The sequence below is a fragment of the Nelumbo nucifera genome, chromosome 2 (genome assembly GCF_055504915.1).
Source record: "Nelumbo nucifera cultivar China Antique chromosome 2, China Antique-T2T, whole genome shotgun sequence".
Lineage (NCBI taxonomy): Eukaryota > Viridiplantae > Streptophyta > Magnoliopsida > Proteales > Nelumbonaceae > Nelumbo > Nelumbo nucifera.
The window spans coordinates 101,905,104-101,925,860 of NC_142650.1; the positions used below are offsets into that span (position 1 = coordinate 101,905,104).

Here is a 20,757-nt window from a genome sequence, read left to right on the forward strand (position 1 = left end):
GCTCCAGTTTGAAGGAAGGTCTGGAGCTGAGAAATTGCAAGTTGGAATGGAACCTACCATTCCATGGTCTAACCTACAAAAATCATTTTTCAGTTTTTTTCATGGTTTCAACAGTCAGGTTCCTATGGGCCCTCAAGACTTAAATATGCTTGCTGTTCAAAGTTCAATGACATAAAAAACAAGCATTTTCTACAGCCTACAGGCTTTTGTTTTTTGGGAATTTAACATAGGCACTAGTAGAAAATATACGACTAGTAAGTAATAACACACTTGATCATATGTCAACCATGTTATAATTGTGTTCTAATCTGGTAGATCCATACCCCAGAACTCTGATGAGCACTTGGCAGGGCGCATATAAGAACAGAGTTGAGAGGGGTGAAGTTGGATCCTGATCCTTCATCCTTCCAGCATCCAAGAGTATCAGTAATCAACACTACCTCTGTAAATTTTCCTGTAGCTGATTATGATAGCTAATAAAGGTCAGACCGTTCGGACTGGAAACCGTCCAAACCAATTCTCTTTCACCCTTAATTTGTTCTTTGGCTAAAAACTGTTGATTTGGTCAGCGATTCGCTGTGGTTGAACTATTCAACCCAGACCAGATGGTCAAACTGCTGACCCAGAAATCAGTGGCCAAAAGGTTTCAGTTCTGGGTTGATTTTTAAAATATTGACTAAAACTAGAGGAGTGCTCCACATATGGTACAAAATATAGACTCAGTTTGAAAAGAGTACAAATGCAAATATGTAGAATGCAAAGCCTTATATTTTGTATGTATTTGCACTGTACATATTTGCATTTGTACTCCTTCCAAACTAAGTAAGGACAAAATTGTAACATTTTAGGAGTATATTTCTTTTCAGCTCGCCTCCTTTTTGGGTTTTATGTGAAACCAAGAAAAATAAATGACCTTCACAGTTTGGATCCCCAAGGCGTGCTAAGTTGTACAATAACCAATGAGAATTTAACAAAATTCATGGGATGGTTTTGATTAGAGAGATTCTCAAAACGTAAGATCTTCCAATATCATAACCACCCACTATCACAGTCCTGATCTCCAATATCATAACCCCCCAGTCCGGCGTCCTTGTACTATGACCATGAGATAAAAACCCGCTTTCGTTAAAATCCGCAGTTACAATATTTTTTAATTCCCATATTACCTTTATAGACAATTGGGAGAAAAATACTGTTCATCTTCCTCAACCTCACGATACAACAGCGACAGGTAATCCACAATTTTCTCTCTCACCGATCTCTCTCTCCCCCCGATCTCTCTTCTTCCTCTTTCATTTCCCCTTACTTCATCTTGTTTTCCTTTTTCTTTTCGCTGGAATTGGGAGATAGACTGTGGTGTAGGTGATGGGGCAGCAGTGATTTGGTTTTGGGAGAGTACTTTCTAAACGAAATTGGTCTAAAAAAATTTCAAACAATAATTTACTTGTTTGATCTGAAATTTTCTCTAAACGAAAACAATATATTAATCACTATACAAGCTGCACATGCACCATATGTACGCATTCTATAAATTCAAACCTTCTTTTGCTCTGTGTTGTCATTTCTGGTTCTGAATCATCACCAAGTTTTGAAGATGACGTCTCTCTGCAGCAACACCTGTTCAGTACTCTCTCTTTCCATCTCTATCTCCTCTTAGTTTCATCTTCTCTCCCATCTCTCACCCTCTTCTCTTCTGTTCATTGCAATCCGCATGATAAAAGGTCCTTCTGAGGATCAAGAAATCTATAAACAATTCCAACGCCCTTGTCTCCTGGGATCCCGAAATCGATTCCTGTGATTGGGACTACGTCATCTGCAACCCTCAAACCTACCGAGTTACCCAACTCGCCTTCTTCCGAGCCTACATCCCCAGTCAAATTCCATCCGCCATCAGTGACCTTCCCTATCTTGAAACCCTCTCCTTCGATGAAGTCACCCAGCTCAACGGTTCCATCCCCTACTCCATCACCAAACTTCGGAACCTCAATTTGTTTCGTCTCAACCGGATTCCGTTCTCCGGCCCCATCCCTTAATTCCTCGGCCAACTCAAGAACCTGGACTACCTTGATTTGGGTTACAACCATTTCTTTGGTCCAATCCCAGCTTCCCTCGGTGATCTCCCAAAACTAGAAAATCTTTACCTCAACCGAAAAAACCTCACAGGAAAAATACCAGATTATGTAGAATCTGCTACATTTGGGTTTTGGAGAGGAAGAAATGTGGATTACCGCCGCTGCTGTTTGTGGATCTGAGGTAGGGGAAGATGAACTGTGTTTTTTGGAAGGGTAGTGTGGGGATTAAAAAATATTGCAAGATTTTTATCTCATGACAGGGGGTTTTGTCGCAAAACAAAGTACAGGGGGTTTTTGTAATTTACCCAAGAAAAACCCTAGATGCTATGTTATACACAAATCTCACTTTTGAAAGTCTAAGCAATCCAATGTTCAAGGTAACAATATGATATGCGTCATATCGTGTTTAAGGGTAGGGCTAAGGTTTAAAATTTTGATATGATATGCTCAATACGGGATGTATTATATCGTATCTTTTAAAAACCGATATAGGATATGCATGGAAATCGGACATCTCATCTTTTTTTCATGCGTATCGGGGGTGTATCATGGGTGTATCGAGGCATATTTGGGCGTATCGGGGGTGTATCAGGGCGTATCGGTAGCATATCAACGAAAAAAATATGACCAAAAACTAAAAAAAAATTAAAGGGGGAAAGCAAGTTTCTTTTCCCCGAAAAAAGCCTTCTTTCACCCCCAAATGATTCTAAAACTCCAAACTTCATTCTTAGAGTGATAAATTTGCAAAATTTTGCAAGAAACAAAGTGTGAATCGTTATTTTTTTTAAAGATTTTTCAAATTTTGAAAAAATATGGCAAAAATAGGTAAAATTTTCAATCTTTTATAATATCTTGTGATTTTGTTTTTCTTAAATGTTTAAATTTGTATTGATTTACATTTTTTACATTCAAAATCACAATTTTTTTGTACTATCAGTAGATTTATGGAAATTTCATGAAGATATTTGGGGAAAATATAAATTAACAAAAAAATTAAAAATATAAGTTTTTTCTTTGCCTATAAAGACTAAATATATTTTAGATCTATGGATTTATCTATCATATCCATAGAGCAATTGAAATTTCTTCTTTAATATATGTTTTTTATTTTTTATATTTTTAGAATTTAAAAAATTAATAATATTTAATTATATTTTATCATTTAATCATAACAATTGAATATAATTATACAGATGATCTATTATATCCATAGACCAATTGAAATCTCTTATTTTAGTAATTATTTTTTATTTTTTTTAGAATTAAAAAATAAATAAATAAATAACTATATTTTATCATTGATCACAATGATTGAATATATTATAATTCTATAGATGATCTATTATCCACAATTGAAATTTTTTAATAACTATTTTTTGAATATATCATATAATGTTTATTTATTTTTTATAATTTTTGAAAATGAATAATAAATAATAATTATTTAAATAACAAATAATTATTGATTATACTTTCACATAGAAGTTGTGCCAATGCATGTTTTATGGTTGGATAAGAGAATTGGGTTTTTCTCATCCCATAAAACATTAAAAATTAAGAATTATAATTTATAAATTATAGTTAAGCATAGGATTTGTAATGAAATTATAATTAGCTATAATATATTTCTTCATAAAACCATTAAAATATATTAATTTAATGTATATACACCTAATTGAGGTCTTATATTTAGTGTTATTGATGTATTTTTATAATTTATTAAAGTATTTATATTATTTCCAAGCGTATCTATGTATATCTTAGCTTTTCTCCGATACATATGCGTATCCAAAGCGTATCCTGATACATATCTTAAAATTGTCTTTCCGATACACTTGGCGTTTCCGATACTTTGAATCTTGCCCTTATCTAAGAGTCACCAATATGGATACATTTATATGATGATACCGGGGGATTTGAATATTTTAAAGCATTAAAGCACGATGTGGTAAGACCGCAAAAATGCCAGACTAAAAAGTTAAAAGAAAAATAATAATGATAATTTGGATAAAACTGAAACTTCCATATACACACAACTTGTGTATTGAGTAGCGATACTTTAAACCATGGACCAATCAAAACCACCCTCGAGAATTTTGATGACATCTCATTTGTTATTGCGCAACTTAACACAAAGCCTGAGTAGGATATTTGGACTCTAAAACTTGCCACCTGGATGTTGCATGTAAAATTGCTGTGAAAAATGAAAGTTCTCAAAAAAGCATGAAGTTGGTCCTCACCTTGCAAAGCTTGATATTTCTCTTTACCATAGATACATGGTCCAACCCATTCTGACAAAAAAATTAAAAATTAAAAAACAGTCAAAATCATTCGAACGGTTTGAATAATTAGTCAACCGATTCAGTGGTTTACTGACCAAAATCAACAGTTTTAGAGGAAAACGGAACCGATCACCTCTGACCATCCAGTCCGATCAAATTTTGAAAACCATGCTTTCAACATTGAGGCTTATAATAATTAGAAAGGCTGAAATCAACCCATAATACTGAAGCTACAAAGACTTTTAAGCTGGAAAGTGTGGATCGTGATTAACCATATAAGCTTGAACCCATGACTACTCGTTGCAAGGGATGCCTTAAGACCAACACGAGTACGAGTAAATACGTAGATGATGAGATTAATTAAGAATGACAATAGATAAACTGGTTTTGTATTGACAAGATAGTAACATATCTTTTATTAAATCAACCAACTAGGAGCAGAAACATCGATTAAAAGCATTACTATAAGTTGGTTGCTGCAATTTGTTTTGTATCATTTGATACAATACAAACTATTATCATTACACTTGTGAAAACAAAATTTATGTGCACTCCCCCCCCCAAGTTAGATATCCCTGATGTTTTCCAAACGTATTCCGACAACTCTCTAGAATGGTGACTTTCATTCTTGGTCTGTTATGGCACCACCGATGATTCAGGAGCAGCTGAATCAAGGTAAAGCCTCCATTTTCCTCATCAGAGGTTAGGGATGAAGGAATTCCAAATTTTCCATACAAGTTAAGACAAAGCACACCGCATACCAAATACAAGTAAACAAGTACCTACATAGGCAGGGAAATGAACACAATTGATTCACCGAAGAAAAACTTGAGCAGGGAAAAGAATGGGCTTTAGCTGTTGGTTCTCCGTTTTCGGCTAGCTGCAGTATACAAAAGAAAGCAGGAGGAGGCATCGCTTAGGTCGACATTTGGAACTTTGGATGGTCTTGAAACAAATAGCCTTATCAATATAATTGATTCGCCGGAAATCAATTACAGCTTTCTAGTAGTTGTAGCAGTTGATAATAGAGAGAAAGAAAACAAAGGGAAAAGACAACATTTTACCAAAGGGGGATAAAACTAATTGTTAAATGTTCAATAATTTCTACCAAAAAAAACAAAGGGAAAGGACAACATTTTACCAAAGAAAAATAATTAACAAAACTGGAAATGGTCCATTGTCTTGTATACTGAGCAAACTTGACCTTTGAAAGCTAAAAGGAAAGATGTGAGGAAAACAAACGAAAGGCAACTCTCTTCCATATAGGTCCTTGTTAACGCCCATTGAACTTCTCTCCTAACGGTTGGCCTTGGCAACACGTTCAATCTCATCTTTCTTCTTGATGGCATAGCTGCAAAACAGAGGCAAAACAAAGGTAAACAAAAAGAGCAAAAACGAACAAGATACTTCTGGCCTGTCTGCTTAATGTCAATATGAAAAAAGGGGGGAAAAGAAATACAATTACAAAGGAAAGAAGGAAATTAGCAAACAAGTCCTTAAATCATAAATGTCAATACCCACATAACACCGTGTAATTTGAGCAAAATCCACCGTTTCTTTTTTGTCCTAGGATTTCACAGTATGGTTAAGGTAAGGTTCGGGGTGCAAACAGGGCTTAAAAAAGATCAATACCTGTTGGATGACCCCTTGGCAGCATTTATAAGTTCATCTGCCAAGCATTCAGCTATGGTCTTGATGTTCCTGAAAGCACTCTCTCGGGCACCAGTTGTAAGAAGGTATATTGCTTGGTTAACACGCCTCAAAGGAGAGATATCAACAGCTTGACGCCTCACAACACCAGCAGAACCAATACGAGTTGCATCTTCTCTTGGCCCACTATATTATTAACCGAAAGAAAAGCAATGAGATGTAACAAAAAAAAAATTATATTAATAGAAACAAAGAGATTTCTTGCTTGTGTACCTGTTGATTATAGCATCAACAATCACTTGAATAGGGTTTTGATCTGTGAGGAGATGGATTATTTCCATAGCATGCTTGACGATGCGGACAGCCATGAGCTTCTTCCCATTGTTCCGCCCGTGCATCATCAGGGAATTGGTCAATCTCTCTACAATGGGGCACTGAGCTTTCCTGAACCTCTTGACAGAGTACCTCCCTGCTGTGTGTGGGACATAAGTTGCATGCTTGTTGGGAGATATACCAATGTAATCCACCAAAGATATGTCACCAACCTGCATGAAACCACAAGTTTATAATTGTTGCAAAGAATTTTTTCAAAACAAATTGTTGTAACAATTGAAAAGAATACTTGCGACAACTGAAGGTGTAGATCACAATATGTCATCGCAAATATGACAATATTCTCTATATTGAACAGTAAAAGAATATGCCAAGTATACTATAGTATGATACACAACAAAACCACACTGCATGGACCAGCCAAGAATGCATATTTCCAATCAAAGATTCATTGTAGGAATTGTGTTTGATCATTACCAAACTAGGAAACTTGTAGTAAAATCGTGAGTAGGGTAAGTACGATAGAAACAAAGATATATTTTCATTGGAGTATATTCTCAGACACAAGGATCGCCTACCCCATATACACGCAAATCCCTTCAGTCTACACAGAAAATGCATCCCCTCAAAATACTCCAACAAAGAAACTTCACTGAAGGATCAAAGTGGAAACATTGACATACCATCTGTCTTCTTGAAAGAAGATAACTTCCAATTAAATCATGGAAAAGGAAGAACCAATGGGTCATCAAAAGCAAATAGCCATCCAGAGCCTACTTCTACTTCTGACAACATTATCACCAAGCTATGTAAAACCCTTCTCCAACTTCCCACAAAACTAAAAACAAATTAGTACCAGCCCTAGACTACGCATCACAAGATCGTCTTTTATCTAATCCAATTTATTGACTCTATTACAACATGACCGGGTTAAAAAAAAATAACAAAATCGTTTGTTCTTTCCTGAAAACAAAAAAATATGCAAACATTTTTGGATTGTTTATGACGACATTAAAAGCTGAACTCCTTACACATGCATAATAATTACTACATAATTTCTAAAGAACTCTGAACTCAAGAATACTATCTAATGAAACATATGCATTATCATCATCAATAACTGCAATTGGAGAAAAAGGGGAAATAGATATTGAAAATATTAAACTAGTTTTATGATAAACAAATCTATAAACTTGCGAGACGGTCTTCCGGGAATAAACCCAATTTCCCCCAACGACTACAACTCCTGATCCAGCCGAATCTTAGCGTTGACAGAGTAGGCATCGCTTATAGACATTAGGTCGTCCACGACAACAGATCAACGATTGAAATAATGAAAAGGCAAGCGACATTGATGGCAATCCCAACAACAGTAGTAGTAACTTGAGGATAAAAGAACAGACCTGAACATCATCGAAGGACCATCTGTTGAAGAGTTTCACCTCTGGTTGAGCGACGATCGCCATGGCTGCAGAGTGCAGATGCGGAGCTTCTCTCGAGTCTTGAGTTCTCTAAAACCCTAAAAGCGCCCGCTTAGAGAGTAGAGACGATGGAAAACGGAAGCTCGACTTTTATATTGTGAGGGACAAACTAATATCGCGATGTCGCCAGCCCTCTGATGATGTACTCCTAACGATCCAGAAATCGCGAGCCCTCTGATGATTAAATCTGCTATCGTAAATCGTTCTAAAATAAGTCTCATCCGAGGGATCAAGCCGTTCAAATCTGATGGTCTATTTGATGCGATATAGCTATGATGTACACGATATGCTTAACCGAAACCCTAGTCTCTTAGGAGTAATGACTATCCGACTATGAGAACATCGCGAGGCTGGGATGGGCTGGGCCGGGCCGGGCCTAGTATTTTTTGCTTTGCAGTTACCCTGCATTGAATGAATTAGTGGCAGGCCCATTATTATGTACAAGTGGTGTTGGCGTGGATGCGTATGTGTCTGTGTTGATGGCTAATATGTACTTTAGTAGTGCAGGAAAAGTGTAGATTTTGCTTTGTTTTTACGGGTTTTATTTTACTTTGTTTCAAGTTTTACTTCAATTGCAGTTCAAACAAACAACACGAAAATACGAAATGGTGAAACCTAAAACAATAGTTTGCACTCACATGCTTTTGCACCAGCGCAAATCAAATTGCAGTCGCAACAAACCAAGTTCAGTTTATAAATTTTAGGCTAAGTTTGGGTGTGCTTAAAGACAAGTGCTTATTGGGTCGGGATCACACTAATAAACTCTTATTAACGTTTGGGAAATAAGCCTGATATAAGTGGTTATTATGAGAATAAGCACTTGTTTTAGAATCTAAAATTTGGACTTATTTTAAGTGTTTATTTCCTTTTTTGGCTTATCTTGGCCTGCCACATCATTTTAAAAGGCCTATACTACCTCTGTTTAAAATAAATGTTTTTAACCAAACGTTCATAAGTACTTATTAGAACAAACATTTATTTTTCAAATAAGCACTTCCAAGTTGGCCTTAGGGCTGTAAAATGGTATCCCTTGATCCAAATTCAAAATCCAATTAAAATGAACCATATTTGACCCATTTATAGTTGGATTAAATATTGGTTCACCCTAATTATGGAGTGATGAGCTCAGATTTGGAATGGGTTATTTTCAAGTTATTTATTCATGATATATAATATTTTAATCATCTTTAGTTAATAGATTGATGAAATTTAATATCCAAAATCTTTTTGTTTCGGTATTAGGGGTGCACGTTGGGTGGGCTAGGTGGCTCAACCTAGGCCCAACTCTAAGAATTGGGTCTAAGGTAGGGGTGTAATTGAGTTGAGTTGAACCAGGTAGTAGGGTGCTCAAGCTCAAGCTCCACTCAAAAACTTAGAACTCGAAACTCGATTTGAGCTCAATTGAGTTTCAAGTTTCTAGCTCGAACTCGATTTGAGTTAATACTTGTGAGCTACTTGATCTCGACTCAACTTGAATCAATTATTAAAAATAAATAAACTAATATTAAACATATTAAAAATAAAAATATATTATAAAAATCCATTATAAATTTATTTATTTATAGGATAAATTGTTGAAACCTCCCCTGAAGTTTGGTATTTGTAATAACCTCCCCTAGACCCCCTTTGTCAAAATCCTCTAACATAAAGCATGAAATGTCTAAAACACCCACATAGTTACTATTGAGGCTGGTTTCTATAAAAAACAATACAAACTTTATGAACAACAAAAAAGGAAAATTCAAGTGTTTAAAGTTGAAGCTTTACCTTTGAGGAATTGATATGAAAGGCAAATTTGGAAAATATTGGATAATAGATTGGAATGGTTTGGGGTAACGATTGATATGAAGAGAAAAGAATGGAAAATAAACACTTTGGTCACAAGTAAATTACATGGGTATTTTGGAGGTGATTGCAACTGTATTAAAAAGTTCAAGGAGGTGATTGCAATTACCAAACTTCAGGGGAAGTTTCAACAATTTACCCTTATTTATATTATAATAAGTGTTTATTATATTATAAATGCAAAAGTATTAAAAATAGTATTTTATTGTGAATTCAATTAGGCTTGTAAACCACTTGAACTGGGTATTGTAAATCTCAAACTCGGCTCAACCAACTACTCAACTTAAACTTGATTATTTTGAGTCGAGTTCAAATATTTAGCTAGGTGAGCCCAAGTAGCTCCTCCTGAGTATGGCTTGGCTCACTTACACTCCTCACCTAATGCCCCAAACTGTCCAACTTGAGCTTAACCTGCATTAAAATTTGATGCACTTGGGTTAAACTTGGCTTAATTCATTAACCTACACTAAAAATTAATATTAATGTATGTTTAAATGTACGGCAGGGTTTGGGCCACCTAAGGAGGTCATGGGCTTGACAATGGATGAAGACGAAGCTGGGTAGATTACTAAAATCTTTGAATATTTTATTATTTAATCATTTAATTACTAAATGACAAAGCAATATGTCATTAAGTTTAACACCTTTAGCCATTATCAAGCAGCTCCTTAGTTATTGCTTATTTATATCCGCACAGCCAGTCACCGAAGTGCAAGCAGTCAGCCGTTGGAGTTGAGGTCGAGTGCAAGTAGTCACCGAGGTCACCTGTAGTCTCCTTTTTTCAGTCACCGTCTGTTCGATCGTCGGAGATACCAGGTTTGTATTCTTCAAGCATTCTGAGTTTTTTTTTTTTTTTTTGTTCTTTTTTGTTTTGATCGAATAGTGTGATGTTTGTTCTGTTTTGGTGGAGATACCAGTCTCGGTTTTGAACAGAGGATGTGAAACTGTTAAAACTTTCATACCCCAAATGCTCATCCAAACAGTGGGTCTGGTCTTCTCCCAGGTTAAAACCTGATTCAGATTCCTCTACATAAATCCCATGTGCACAGATAGGAAGGATAACTATTCTTCTCATCCTTCCATATACTCCTGATTAATTAAGCAATGGACCTTACCCAAGAAAGAAATGATGGCAGAGAAGAAGCAACAAATTAATGGTTTCATGACTTTGATTTCAATGCTAGTATATACGAATTAATTCAAGTTTGGGCGTTTAGTTTAGTTGGTTGCTTTAACTTCAGAAAGCAACAACCTGTTTGAGAGCTAGCTCTCTCCATCCTAACAGCTTACTTGAGTCAAAAGTCAAAACCCACTTATCTTCCTCTATAAAAGACTGAAATCCAATGAGAGAATGCCAAATAGAAGCTACCATAATTCATAAAGCTGGGTCTGAAAATAATACTGAAATTTAATTACCTGTGATAAAGTTAATAAAAATTCAAGGTTTATATTTTTACATTTTTCTTGAATTTATATTTATATTTATATTTATATTTATATTTAGATTTATGTTGATGTTTATATATACTTTATATAAATATAAATATATATTTATATATGTACATATATTCTTTTTTTCCATGCAATTCATTCAATTTTGCTGATTTTCATACTTTGTTCTATATGTTTACATTTGTCTAGAATTTATATTTATATTTATATTTATGTTTATGTTTATGTTTATGTTTATGTTTATGTTTGTGTTTATGCTTATATAATATAAATATATATTTATACTTATATATATAGTCTGTTTTTTCCATGCAATTCATTCAATTTTGCTGATTTTCATGATTTGTTCTATATTTTTACATTTGTCTAGAATTTATATTTATATTTATGTTTATATATTTGTATAAATATAAATATTTATATATATATTCTGTTTTTTTCATGAAATTTCATTCAATTTTGCTGATTTTCATACTTTGTTCTATATTTTTACATTTGTCTATAATTTATATTTATATTAATGTATGAGTTTTTTGGTTTTTTTCCATGTAATTTTTTACATAGTAGAAGCACTATATAATAGGTAACAGTGCAGAAAACGTTTCGTGGAACATTGGTACCAAACAGAAAAGTGGTTGTTGCTCCTGGAAATATCCTACCTAGTAACAACGGTTCCAAACAAAAAAAAAAGCATTGTTTTATGAGAAAACGGTACTCCAAGCCACACTTAAGCAGCACTGCTACAACTGTAGCATCAATGCCAAACATATACTTAGTAAATTTCTAAAACTAAAGGGGTTTTAGTAAATGACCTAATAAAAATGTTATACACTATGATGATACATAGTAAATATTATGATACTTTTGTAACAAAGCTGACCATAAGATAATTGCTTATGCTTGCCCTATTTCTCATGGTCATGTTGTTCATGGTGGGTTTCACATTCATAAATGTTAGGATTAAATACTTAAAAGTACCCCTAGTTTTTTTTTTTTTTTGAAATCGACTAATTATACACCTAGAGTTTGAAAAATTATTTAAATTACCCCCAAGTTTTTGCCAATAGGACATCACCGGCAAGTATGGATGGAGATATTGAAATGTTTATTTTACCCTTTATTATTCTTCAAATTTTCAAGACATCTTTCACATAATAAAATTCCCCTCCCCACCTTTCTTCTCATGTATATATGCCAAGAGACAACCTCCACTCACGAGCTTAATGCATGGGAAGGATTTTTTTTTTTTTCCATTCAAAAACGGCCTAAATCCAAATCCAATGCCAATCTTTGAAGTCAATTTTCTAATAAGAGAAGGCCTCTTGAGTTTTCTAATTAGAGTTCAGATCTACGCCCCACAACTTCCCACAACACATTCCCGCCATGTATTGAGAACATCTCCCGATGATGTCATTATCGGGAGATATTCCCAATACACGACAGGGATGTGCTGTGGGATATTGTGGGGCGTCCCCCTGTGGGGCGCAGATGTGAACTCTTCTAATTAATCATTTTTCTATTACAAACAACCAATGCAAACCACAATGTTATCAAATAGTTTCCATAGATTGCAAGGTGCCAATTGGCTGGTTGGCAAGGCCTCTCGACGGTTGTAGCATAAACTTGGGATTGAATCCAACCTACACTAAGGTTGTGGGGGTTATGGGTTTGGGGGATTTACTACCCCTCGGTCGTATCTAGGGGTGGATTCGAGCCAAGTTGAGCTGAATAGTACCAAGCTCGAGCTCGAGCTCGGTTCGAGCCAGAACCTTGAGCTCGAGCTTGGCTCGAGTAAAAAATTCATAAGCTTGAGCTCGATTTTGAGAAAAAAATATTTTATAAAAAAAATTATATATAATTTTTTATTTGATATTAAAAAAATTAAAATAATTTTATTATATATATATTCGAGTTGACTCGTGAGCCCTCTAGTAGGCTCGAGTTTGGCTCATTTAATAATCGAGCCAATGAATTGGGCTCGAGCTCAGTTGAAGCCGAACCGAGCCGAGCTTCTCACGAGTTGAGCTCGAGTAGCTCATGAAAAACTCAGCTCGTTGCCACCCCTAGTTGTCATGAAGCAAAAAAATAAGCACTTATTCAAGAAGTCATAATTTTGAGTTTATTTTTAAGGTAATTTACTAAAACACCCCTTATAGTTCATGAATTTACTAAAACCTATCCTATAGTTTGTATTATACTAAAACATCCCATAAGTTTGCAACCAATTTAACCCACATTCCATTAGATGGAAGTGAAAAATGACACTTTTGGCCTGAACATCCCTCAAACAAACGTAATCTATAGAAAACTAATATGGGAAAGTTGTTATTGTCTCTAGTAAAATGTGGGCAACAAATCTATTAGAGGTGTAAATCAGGTTGTGCCGCCTATGGCCCGACACGACCCGGGCCTGGAATTTTAGGTCCATGGGCCGGCATGGCACAACACAACGGAGCGGGCTGTGCCGCCCACGGCCCGCAGGCTGGCACGGCCCAGCCCAGCCCGCAACTTGGCCTAGCACAGTATGTGGCACGGCTCGACACGACCCATATATATATTTTATATATTATAATATGTAATAGTATATAGTATATAATATATTAATAAAATATATATTTTTTAATTTTATTATACTAATTTATTTAATTATTACATATATAAGCAATTTTATACACAAAAGTCATATAAAATTAAAATTTTAAGTTTTTTTGTCAATTTTTTTAAATAAATAGTTTTGGCTCGGTACACGGCCTGACCTGGCCCAAGGCTCGACCCACGGGCCCACATAGTCCCAGGCCGTGGGCCATGCCAGGCCAACCCCCAAAATTTTCACCAAGAAGGGTGGAATGACTTGTGATGGCCCGTAGGCCAGCACAGCACGGCCTGCACAAAGTGCGACCCCCTGCAGGCCCGACACAACCCACTTTACACCTCTAAAATCTTTTCGATAAAATTTGTTGTCTTCATGAAAAAAGAAGACATGGATTGCTAAGAACCCTAGATGCTACTGTCCTCTCTTCATTTTACAGAACCAAACACTTTTTGATAGATCTGAAAATCAAACCTTATTTATTTGTAAACGCTTGATATGAAGTTTTAGAGGTACTTTTAGAATAAAAAAACATGGGCTCATGGTCTTAAAACATTTTTCACTCTATTTGTATGGTCAAATTACCATTTTTAGACAAAAATACTAATAATTCTTAACATAAAGTCGACTAAGTAAATTGGTTGAAAACTACAAGGGTGTTTTAGTAAAATGCAAATATAAGGAATGTTTTCACTTTTCATAAATCCATGATAGCATTGGGTGTTTTTTTGTAAACAATTATTATTTTTAAGTGAATAAGTGGTTATTTCTTTTGGGACCACCATCTACTCTTATTATTACGATAAACACTTATTTATCAAATAATCACTCACACACATGGAACCTAATCGATGATAATGGAAAGCTCTTTTTGGGCCTTAAAAAATAAAATATACTTTTATGACTTGCATAAGCAAGTATGATACTGTAACTATGGCCAGTGTGTCTGTATCTATCAGAAAAAGTGGCTCTGTGCAGCTTCAGTCCATGTCTTCTCTGCATTTCATCCTGCTCATCCCTCTATTCTGTTTCATCTCTAACATCTCTTCCGTCCAATCCCGAATCAACGTATGGCCAAAACCCCGTAACCTCTCCTGGCTCCACCCACAAGCAACCCTCCTCTCTCCAAGTTTCAGAATCATTTCTCCCAAACATCGATATCTCACCCCCGCCGTTGACCGTTATCGCCATCTCGTCCTCTCTGAACGCCACCGCTCGATCGTCTCCCCCGTCGTTAACCTCACGTTCACTCATCCCTTACAGGCCGTCAAACTCACCGTCACGGACCTGAAAACCCCTCTCCAACATGGCGTAGACGAATCCTACACCCTCACCATCCCCACCGTCGGAGCGGCCAATCTGACGGCGCGGACGGTGTGGGGAGCCATGAGGGGCCTCGAGACGTTCTCGCAACTCGTTTGGGGTGACCCGCCCTGTGTCCCGACGGGTTTGTCCATTTACGACTCGCCGATCTTTGGGCACAGAGGGGTGATGCTTGATACCTCCAGGAACTATTACGGAGTGGAACATATACTGAGGACTATTAGAGCAATGAGTGCCAACAAACTTAATGTATTCCATTGGCACATCACGGATTCACACTCCTTCCCTTTGGTGTTGCCATCGGAGCCGGAGCTCGCCCGGAAAGGGTCGTATGGACCGGACATGCAGTACTCACCGGCGGACGTTAAGCGGATTGTTGAGTACGGTTTCAGGCATGGTGTTAGGGTTTTGCCGGAAATCGATGCCCCTGGTGAGTTTAATCTATCTTCTGATTCTTTTGTCGCTTGTTCAATTTTCTAGTTTTGTTTTTTGCTTCCTATTGGGCCACTACACAGTTGGCGATGGTTTATCTTGATATCAGTAGTTGGATGCATGTTCCACGTTCATTGGTTTATTAATCCCTAGAACATCTTTCTGGTCCCAAACAACCAATCCCCATAAGTATGAAATGCGGTCAAATGAAGTATTAAAAAAATCCAACTGGTTTCGACTGTCAGAGTTTAACCTCACCGTCGGCGGGGGCAGTGGCCTTAGGAGATGGATATATCTCAACTTAAACTCATTCAATGGTGGATTCTTGGATCCTGATAATGTTTGGGCACCTCAAATGTCTATGCATATGATAGGGATCGACAGGTGTCTACAAAGAGACAGAAATGGAAAAAAGATAAATAGTTGGCCACTAACCTATTTGACCAGGTAAACTGGCCATGGCTAAGACATTAGTTCTCATATATATATATATATTTTGCATTTTAACTATTTCCATCTTTAACAACAATAATTCTATTTTTTTTTTCAAACATATATTTTTTTAATATGAAGATTATGCAATGCTTTTTTTTTTTTGGATCATTAACCTCAAAATTTTATTAATAATAGCAAATATTAGTAAGTATAACAGATTAACAGATAAAAGTACATATCATGGCCCCTTGGAGATAAAACCTCTTATTCTCTCCCCCAAAATGCCCCAACTCCCTTACAATTGTGCCCAAAACAAAAAATCTCTCACCACCCCCTGCTTGACTAAGGCATCAGCTACAGAATTCGCACTCCACTTAACCCACCCTAGCCTTACTTTCATGTCTCTAGTTAACCACCTGAGTCTCTTCCTTTCATTATTATACATTCACATTTTCATTCCCTCATCTTGTAACTAGTTGATCACCAATTTTGAATCTTCCTCAACAAATAGCTTGCTAATGATCAATGTTCTTGCTCTTTGTATGCCTTCCATTACTGCCAGCACTTATGCTTTCAATAAGTCTCCTTCCCCAGCCGGCCCAGAATATAGAGCAATGGTTTTGCCCTCCTCATCTCTAAATACACCTCTAATACCAGAAGGTCATGGATTTCCCAAGCTACTACCATCAAAATTGAGTTTAGTAAATCCTCTATCCAGTAGGAACCAATGGTGATTAATGACAGTCTTATGAACAGAAGAATCCACACCTGCCTTCCAGTTCCTTAGCAAATCAGTTGCTGAAACACATGAGAAACCTTCCAAGGACTTTAACCAATGCACCACTTCTTAATCGTTTCAATTACATCTTCTTTATTTCTTTCTTTTCCCAAGAAAACCCTTGAATTCCTCTCCTCCCAAATCGTCCGAAATATAGAAGTTCTTAGACATCTCCACATTATTCTCCCCCTCTTTTTTGGCCATAACAAAGTAGTTGTATCAAACATGCTTTATACATTCACCGTAGGATTCCGCCTGCACCCAAACAAAGAGAAGCACCATTCTCAAATAAAAGTAATAAAGGAACAAGAAATAAATAAGGGGTAGCAACTCTCACCATCAGCCTTACATAACACACATCAATGAGGGGATAAACACCAACTTGGCTGCGAGCTGAGCTTCAGTCAGTGCAAGACCCTTTTGAACACCCTTTACAGCCTTGTATTGAGAATATGTCCATACTTATGTGATTTATTTCATGAGGAGATATTCCCAATGCAAAGTTGGGAGAGGCTGTTCGAATGGTGTAAGCACTAACTTGCATTGACTGAAGTGGATCTCCTTGGCTGCTTTCTTTGAAGTAGGTCAAGGGTGTTGGTCTTTCCATGTACAACTTTCCAACAAAACACAGCAACCCTTGGTGGAATAGGTTTGCACCGCACCTCTTTCACTGGAAAAGAATGCATAGTATTAGAGGAAGGCTGTAACAAGGTTTTGAAGAAGAAGCACAAGAGAAGGAACCAGAAGATGTACAAGTCAAAATTCGATTATCAGGTATAGATGGCTCAAGGAACACTCCCTCCAACAAATGCAACAAGTTAAGCACACTTGGGAACTTCAAATCTCTGATACCCCTTCTGAAACTCAAATTCCAGTTGACCCCATTGTTTGAAGATGACTGGACAAGGAACTTGGATATTGGCTCTTTTTTGAAACTTGATAATGCATATAGAGAGAGGGAAATTGGTCCTTTAGGGGGGAAGTCCCCAACCAGACATGTTCCTAGAATTTTATGCTATTACCATCACAAAGATTGTACTTGATAAAAGGGAGGAACATAGGTAAGATTCCATCCATTGTCCAAGAGCCCATGAATGCTCACTATAAACTTTGTCCACAATTTATCCCTATCTTGAGGCAATCTTCATAGCCACTTCTCTAATAGAGCTATGTTCCTTGTCTGTATATTCCTAAACTTGGCCCCCTTCATTTTTATTTCTACACACAACCTCCCAACTTATTATGTGATCTCTCCTTTCCTTCTTCGGCTCCCACAAAAAATCCCTCATCTTTTCTATATTTTTGCAAATTTCCTATAAATTTTATATTTTTTGTATATTTTTATTTTTGTTATTTAAATTACATTACATCATAAAGTTGACTTGTTTGATTGGGATGGAAATGCAATTCTAAACAATTTTTTGAACATTGGTTTTTATCCCATAATCAAATCAACTGGTGAGATTGCTTGGCCTATCATTGATCATGATTCTAGGTCCATTTACCACCAAACATATTTGCTTGCAAAAAATCATTTTGACCCGATTAGCAACATGGTGACCTAGCTAATTGTACCATTGAACCATTTGGCCCAGTTAGCGGGTTCACTGGTTAGACATTAGTTCTCTTTTTTTTCCCCCTAATTTTTGTATTCCATTTCCATCGCTAGTGGAAATAATTCTTTTTATCACACATATATCATATATTTTTTTTAATGTAACGAATATTTAATATTATAGATGCATCCCAATTTTTTTCTATAAATTTCTATATTTTCTAGAATTTCATGCATATTAGTTTATCACATTATGCCACTATGGGTTGATTTTAGAAAACTGCTAACCCACCACCTAGATGGAAAAAATGGTTCATTTTTATGCTTTTCAGTTGATTTTCAATTTTTTATTCCATTTCCATCATAAAAAAAAAGTAAAACTTAGTTTCACATCGTGGTTGACCCATTTGACTTGGAAGATTGGACCCTTGATCCACCACCTACATAAGAAATTGGTTTAAAGTTTTAGATTTTGTATTTCATTTACATCACTAATAAAAATAATTCTTGTTTATCACACTTATTTTTGTTTAATATGATTAATATATAATATTAGAGATGCCCCTGGGGTTATTTTATATTTTCTGGTATTTCAATCATTTGTATTTTTCTATTTTAAAAATTTTATTTTTTAACTATGGCATCATTGGTTGACCCATTTGACGTAAATGGTTGAACCACTGAACCACCACCTAGATAGTAAAATGTCTTCATTTTTGGCCGGTTTTAGATTTTATATTCCATTTACATCACTAACAAAAATACTTTTCATTTATCATACTTATTTTTGTTTAATATGGTGAATATATTATATTATAGATGTACCCAGAATTTTCTACAAATTTCCTTTGTTTTCTGTACTTCTTTATATTTTATATCTATTTAAAAAATATTATTTAATTGTGGCATCATGGGGTGATCAATTTGAACCAAATGGTTGAACTACTTACCCATCACCTAGACAAAAAAAGGTTTCATTTTTGGGTTGATTTTAGAATTATAGGTTTAGTTTTCATATTATTAAAATTAGCGAATGATTTTAAATAGTGGAATTTAATGATAGGGAAACAAAAGTATCATAGATGTGGGATTGAAGGAGAATTGAATGAACTGAATTGTAGTATTAAAATTATGTTATTTTCCCTCACAATAGAAAGGGACCAAATTCAAGAAGAGGGGTATTATAGTAAAAAAGTCCAGAAATCTAAGACCTCATTTGTACTTTCTATAGTAGTATAGATATAGATATATATGTTCTGGTTATAACTCATAACATGTTTTTCTTCAACCAGTGAAACTGACTTTTTTTTCCCTCGTGGAAGTGTTGGGATATGCTAAGGAATTATGAATTGCAGGGCACACTGGATCATGGGTTGAAGCTTACCCAGAAATTGTCACATGTGCGAATATGTTCTGGTGGCCGGATGGGACAGACTGGGCTGACAGGTTTGCATCGGAGCCAGGAACGGGTCACTTGAACCCCTTGAATCCCAAGACCTATGAAGTTCTCCATAATGTCATTCATGATGTTGCCTCATTATTTCCAGAACCTTTTTACCATGCGGGTGCTGATGAAATCATCCCTGGTTGTTGGAGGGCTGATAAGAAAATCCAAGCCTTCCTTTCTAATGGTGGGACTCTTAGTCAGCTTCTAGAAACATTCATTAATTCCACTTTTCCTTTCATTGTTTCCCTCAATCGTACAGTTGTGTATTGGGAGGATGTCCTATTAGATGATAATGTTAAGGTGAACCCCTCAATTCTCTCCCCAGAGAAGACTATTTTGCACACATGGAACAATGGCCCCAACAATACCAAGCGTATTGTGTCTGCTGGATATCGGGTGGTTGTGTCATCATCAGATTTCTATTACTTAGATTGTGGGCATGGTAATTTTCTTGGGAATGACAGTCGATTTGACCGGCAGATAAGTGATGAGCCGGGAAAACCATTTAATTATGATGGTGGTGAAGGTGGCTCATGGTGTGGACCATTCAAGACATGGCAAAGGATTTATGATTATGATATAACATATGGGCTGACTGAGGAAGAGGCAAGGCTAGTTTTAGGAGGTGAGGTGGCACTTTGGTCGGAACAAGCAGATCCAACAGTATTGGATGCTCGGATATGGCCTAGGGCTTCGGCAATGGCAGAGACTTTATGGTCAGGGAATCGGGATGAGACAGGGAAGAAGCGATATGCAGAGGCCACTGATAGATTGAATGAGTGGCGTTATAGAATGGTTTCTAGGGGAATTGGAGCTGAACCAATGCAACCCCTTTGGTGTGTTACACACCCAGGCATGTGCAACATGGTTCAATGACTTTATCAACAACAATTCAACAGAAAGATATCTTTTTTGTATGAATAGGGAATTAGCGATAATGGAAAATAAACTAAGATATCTTCTTTTGAATGGGGATAATGGAAAATAAACTGAGTTGTAATAGCTGTTACTTGTTTGAGTTCAATGAATTCTGCAAAAGGCTGGCCTTCGCTTATTTGTTCTGTTACACTATAAAACTGAGC

At 36.2% G+C, this 20,757-nt stretch overlaps 2 protein-coding genes across 2 annotated transcripts; one reads left to right on the forward strand and one right to left on the reverse strand.

The window, feature by feature from the left end:
* Positions 1 to 5,412: 5,412 nt before the first annotated feature.
* Positions 5,413 to 7,898, reverse strand: LOC104611130 (small ribosomal subunit protein uS7-like). Its single transcript, XM_010278060.3, has 4 exons — positions 7,741 to 7,898; positions 6,278 to 6,549; positions 5,987 to 6,190; positions 5,413 to 5,705 (listed from the first exon to the last, which is right to left on the reverse strand). The coding sequence occupies exons 1-4, from the start codon at positions 7,801 to 7,803 to the stop codon at positions 5,651 to 5,653; spliced, it is 594 nt and encodes a 197-aa protein (XP_010276362.1). The 5' UTR covers positions 7,804 to 7,898; the 3' UTR covers positions 5,413 to 5,650.
* A 6,707-nt stretch (positions 7,899 to 14,605) lies between these two features.
* Positions 14,606 to 20,729, forward strand: HEXO2 (beta-hexosaminidase 2). The gene is made up of 2 exons (XM_010278058.3): positions 14,606 to 15,458; positions 19,584 to 20,729. Exons 1-2 carry the CDS (start codon positions 14,606 to 14,608, stop codon positions 20,549 to 20,551), a joined length of 1,821 nt encoding a protein of 606 aa, XP_010276360.2. The 3' UTR covers positions 20,552 to 20,729.
* The last annotated feature ends 28 nt before the right edge of the window (positions 20,730 to 20,757 follow it).

Coding starts and splice junctions, on each gene's coding strand:
- LOC104611130 (XM_010278060.3), bottom strand. CDS start 7,803: ATGGCGATCGTCGCTCAACCAGAGGTGAAACTCTTCAACAGATGGTCC. Junction 6,191..6,277: donor GTTGATGCTATAATCAACAG/GTACACAAGCAA, acceptor TTAATAATATAG/TGGGCCAAGAGAAGATGCAA. Junction 5,706..5,986: donor GCCAAGGGGTCATCCAACAG/GTATTGATCTTT, acceptor TCTGTTTTGCAG/CTATGCCATCAAGAAGAAAG.
- HEXO2 (XM_010278058.3), top strand. CDS start 14,606: ATGACTTGCATAAGCAAGTATGATACTGTAACTATGGCCAGTGTGTCT. Junction 15,459..19,583: donor GCCGGAAATCGATGCCCCTG/GTGAGTTTAATC, acceptor TATGAATTGCAG/GGCACACTGGATCATGGGTT.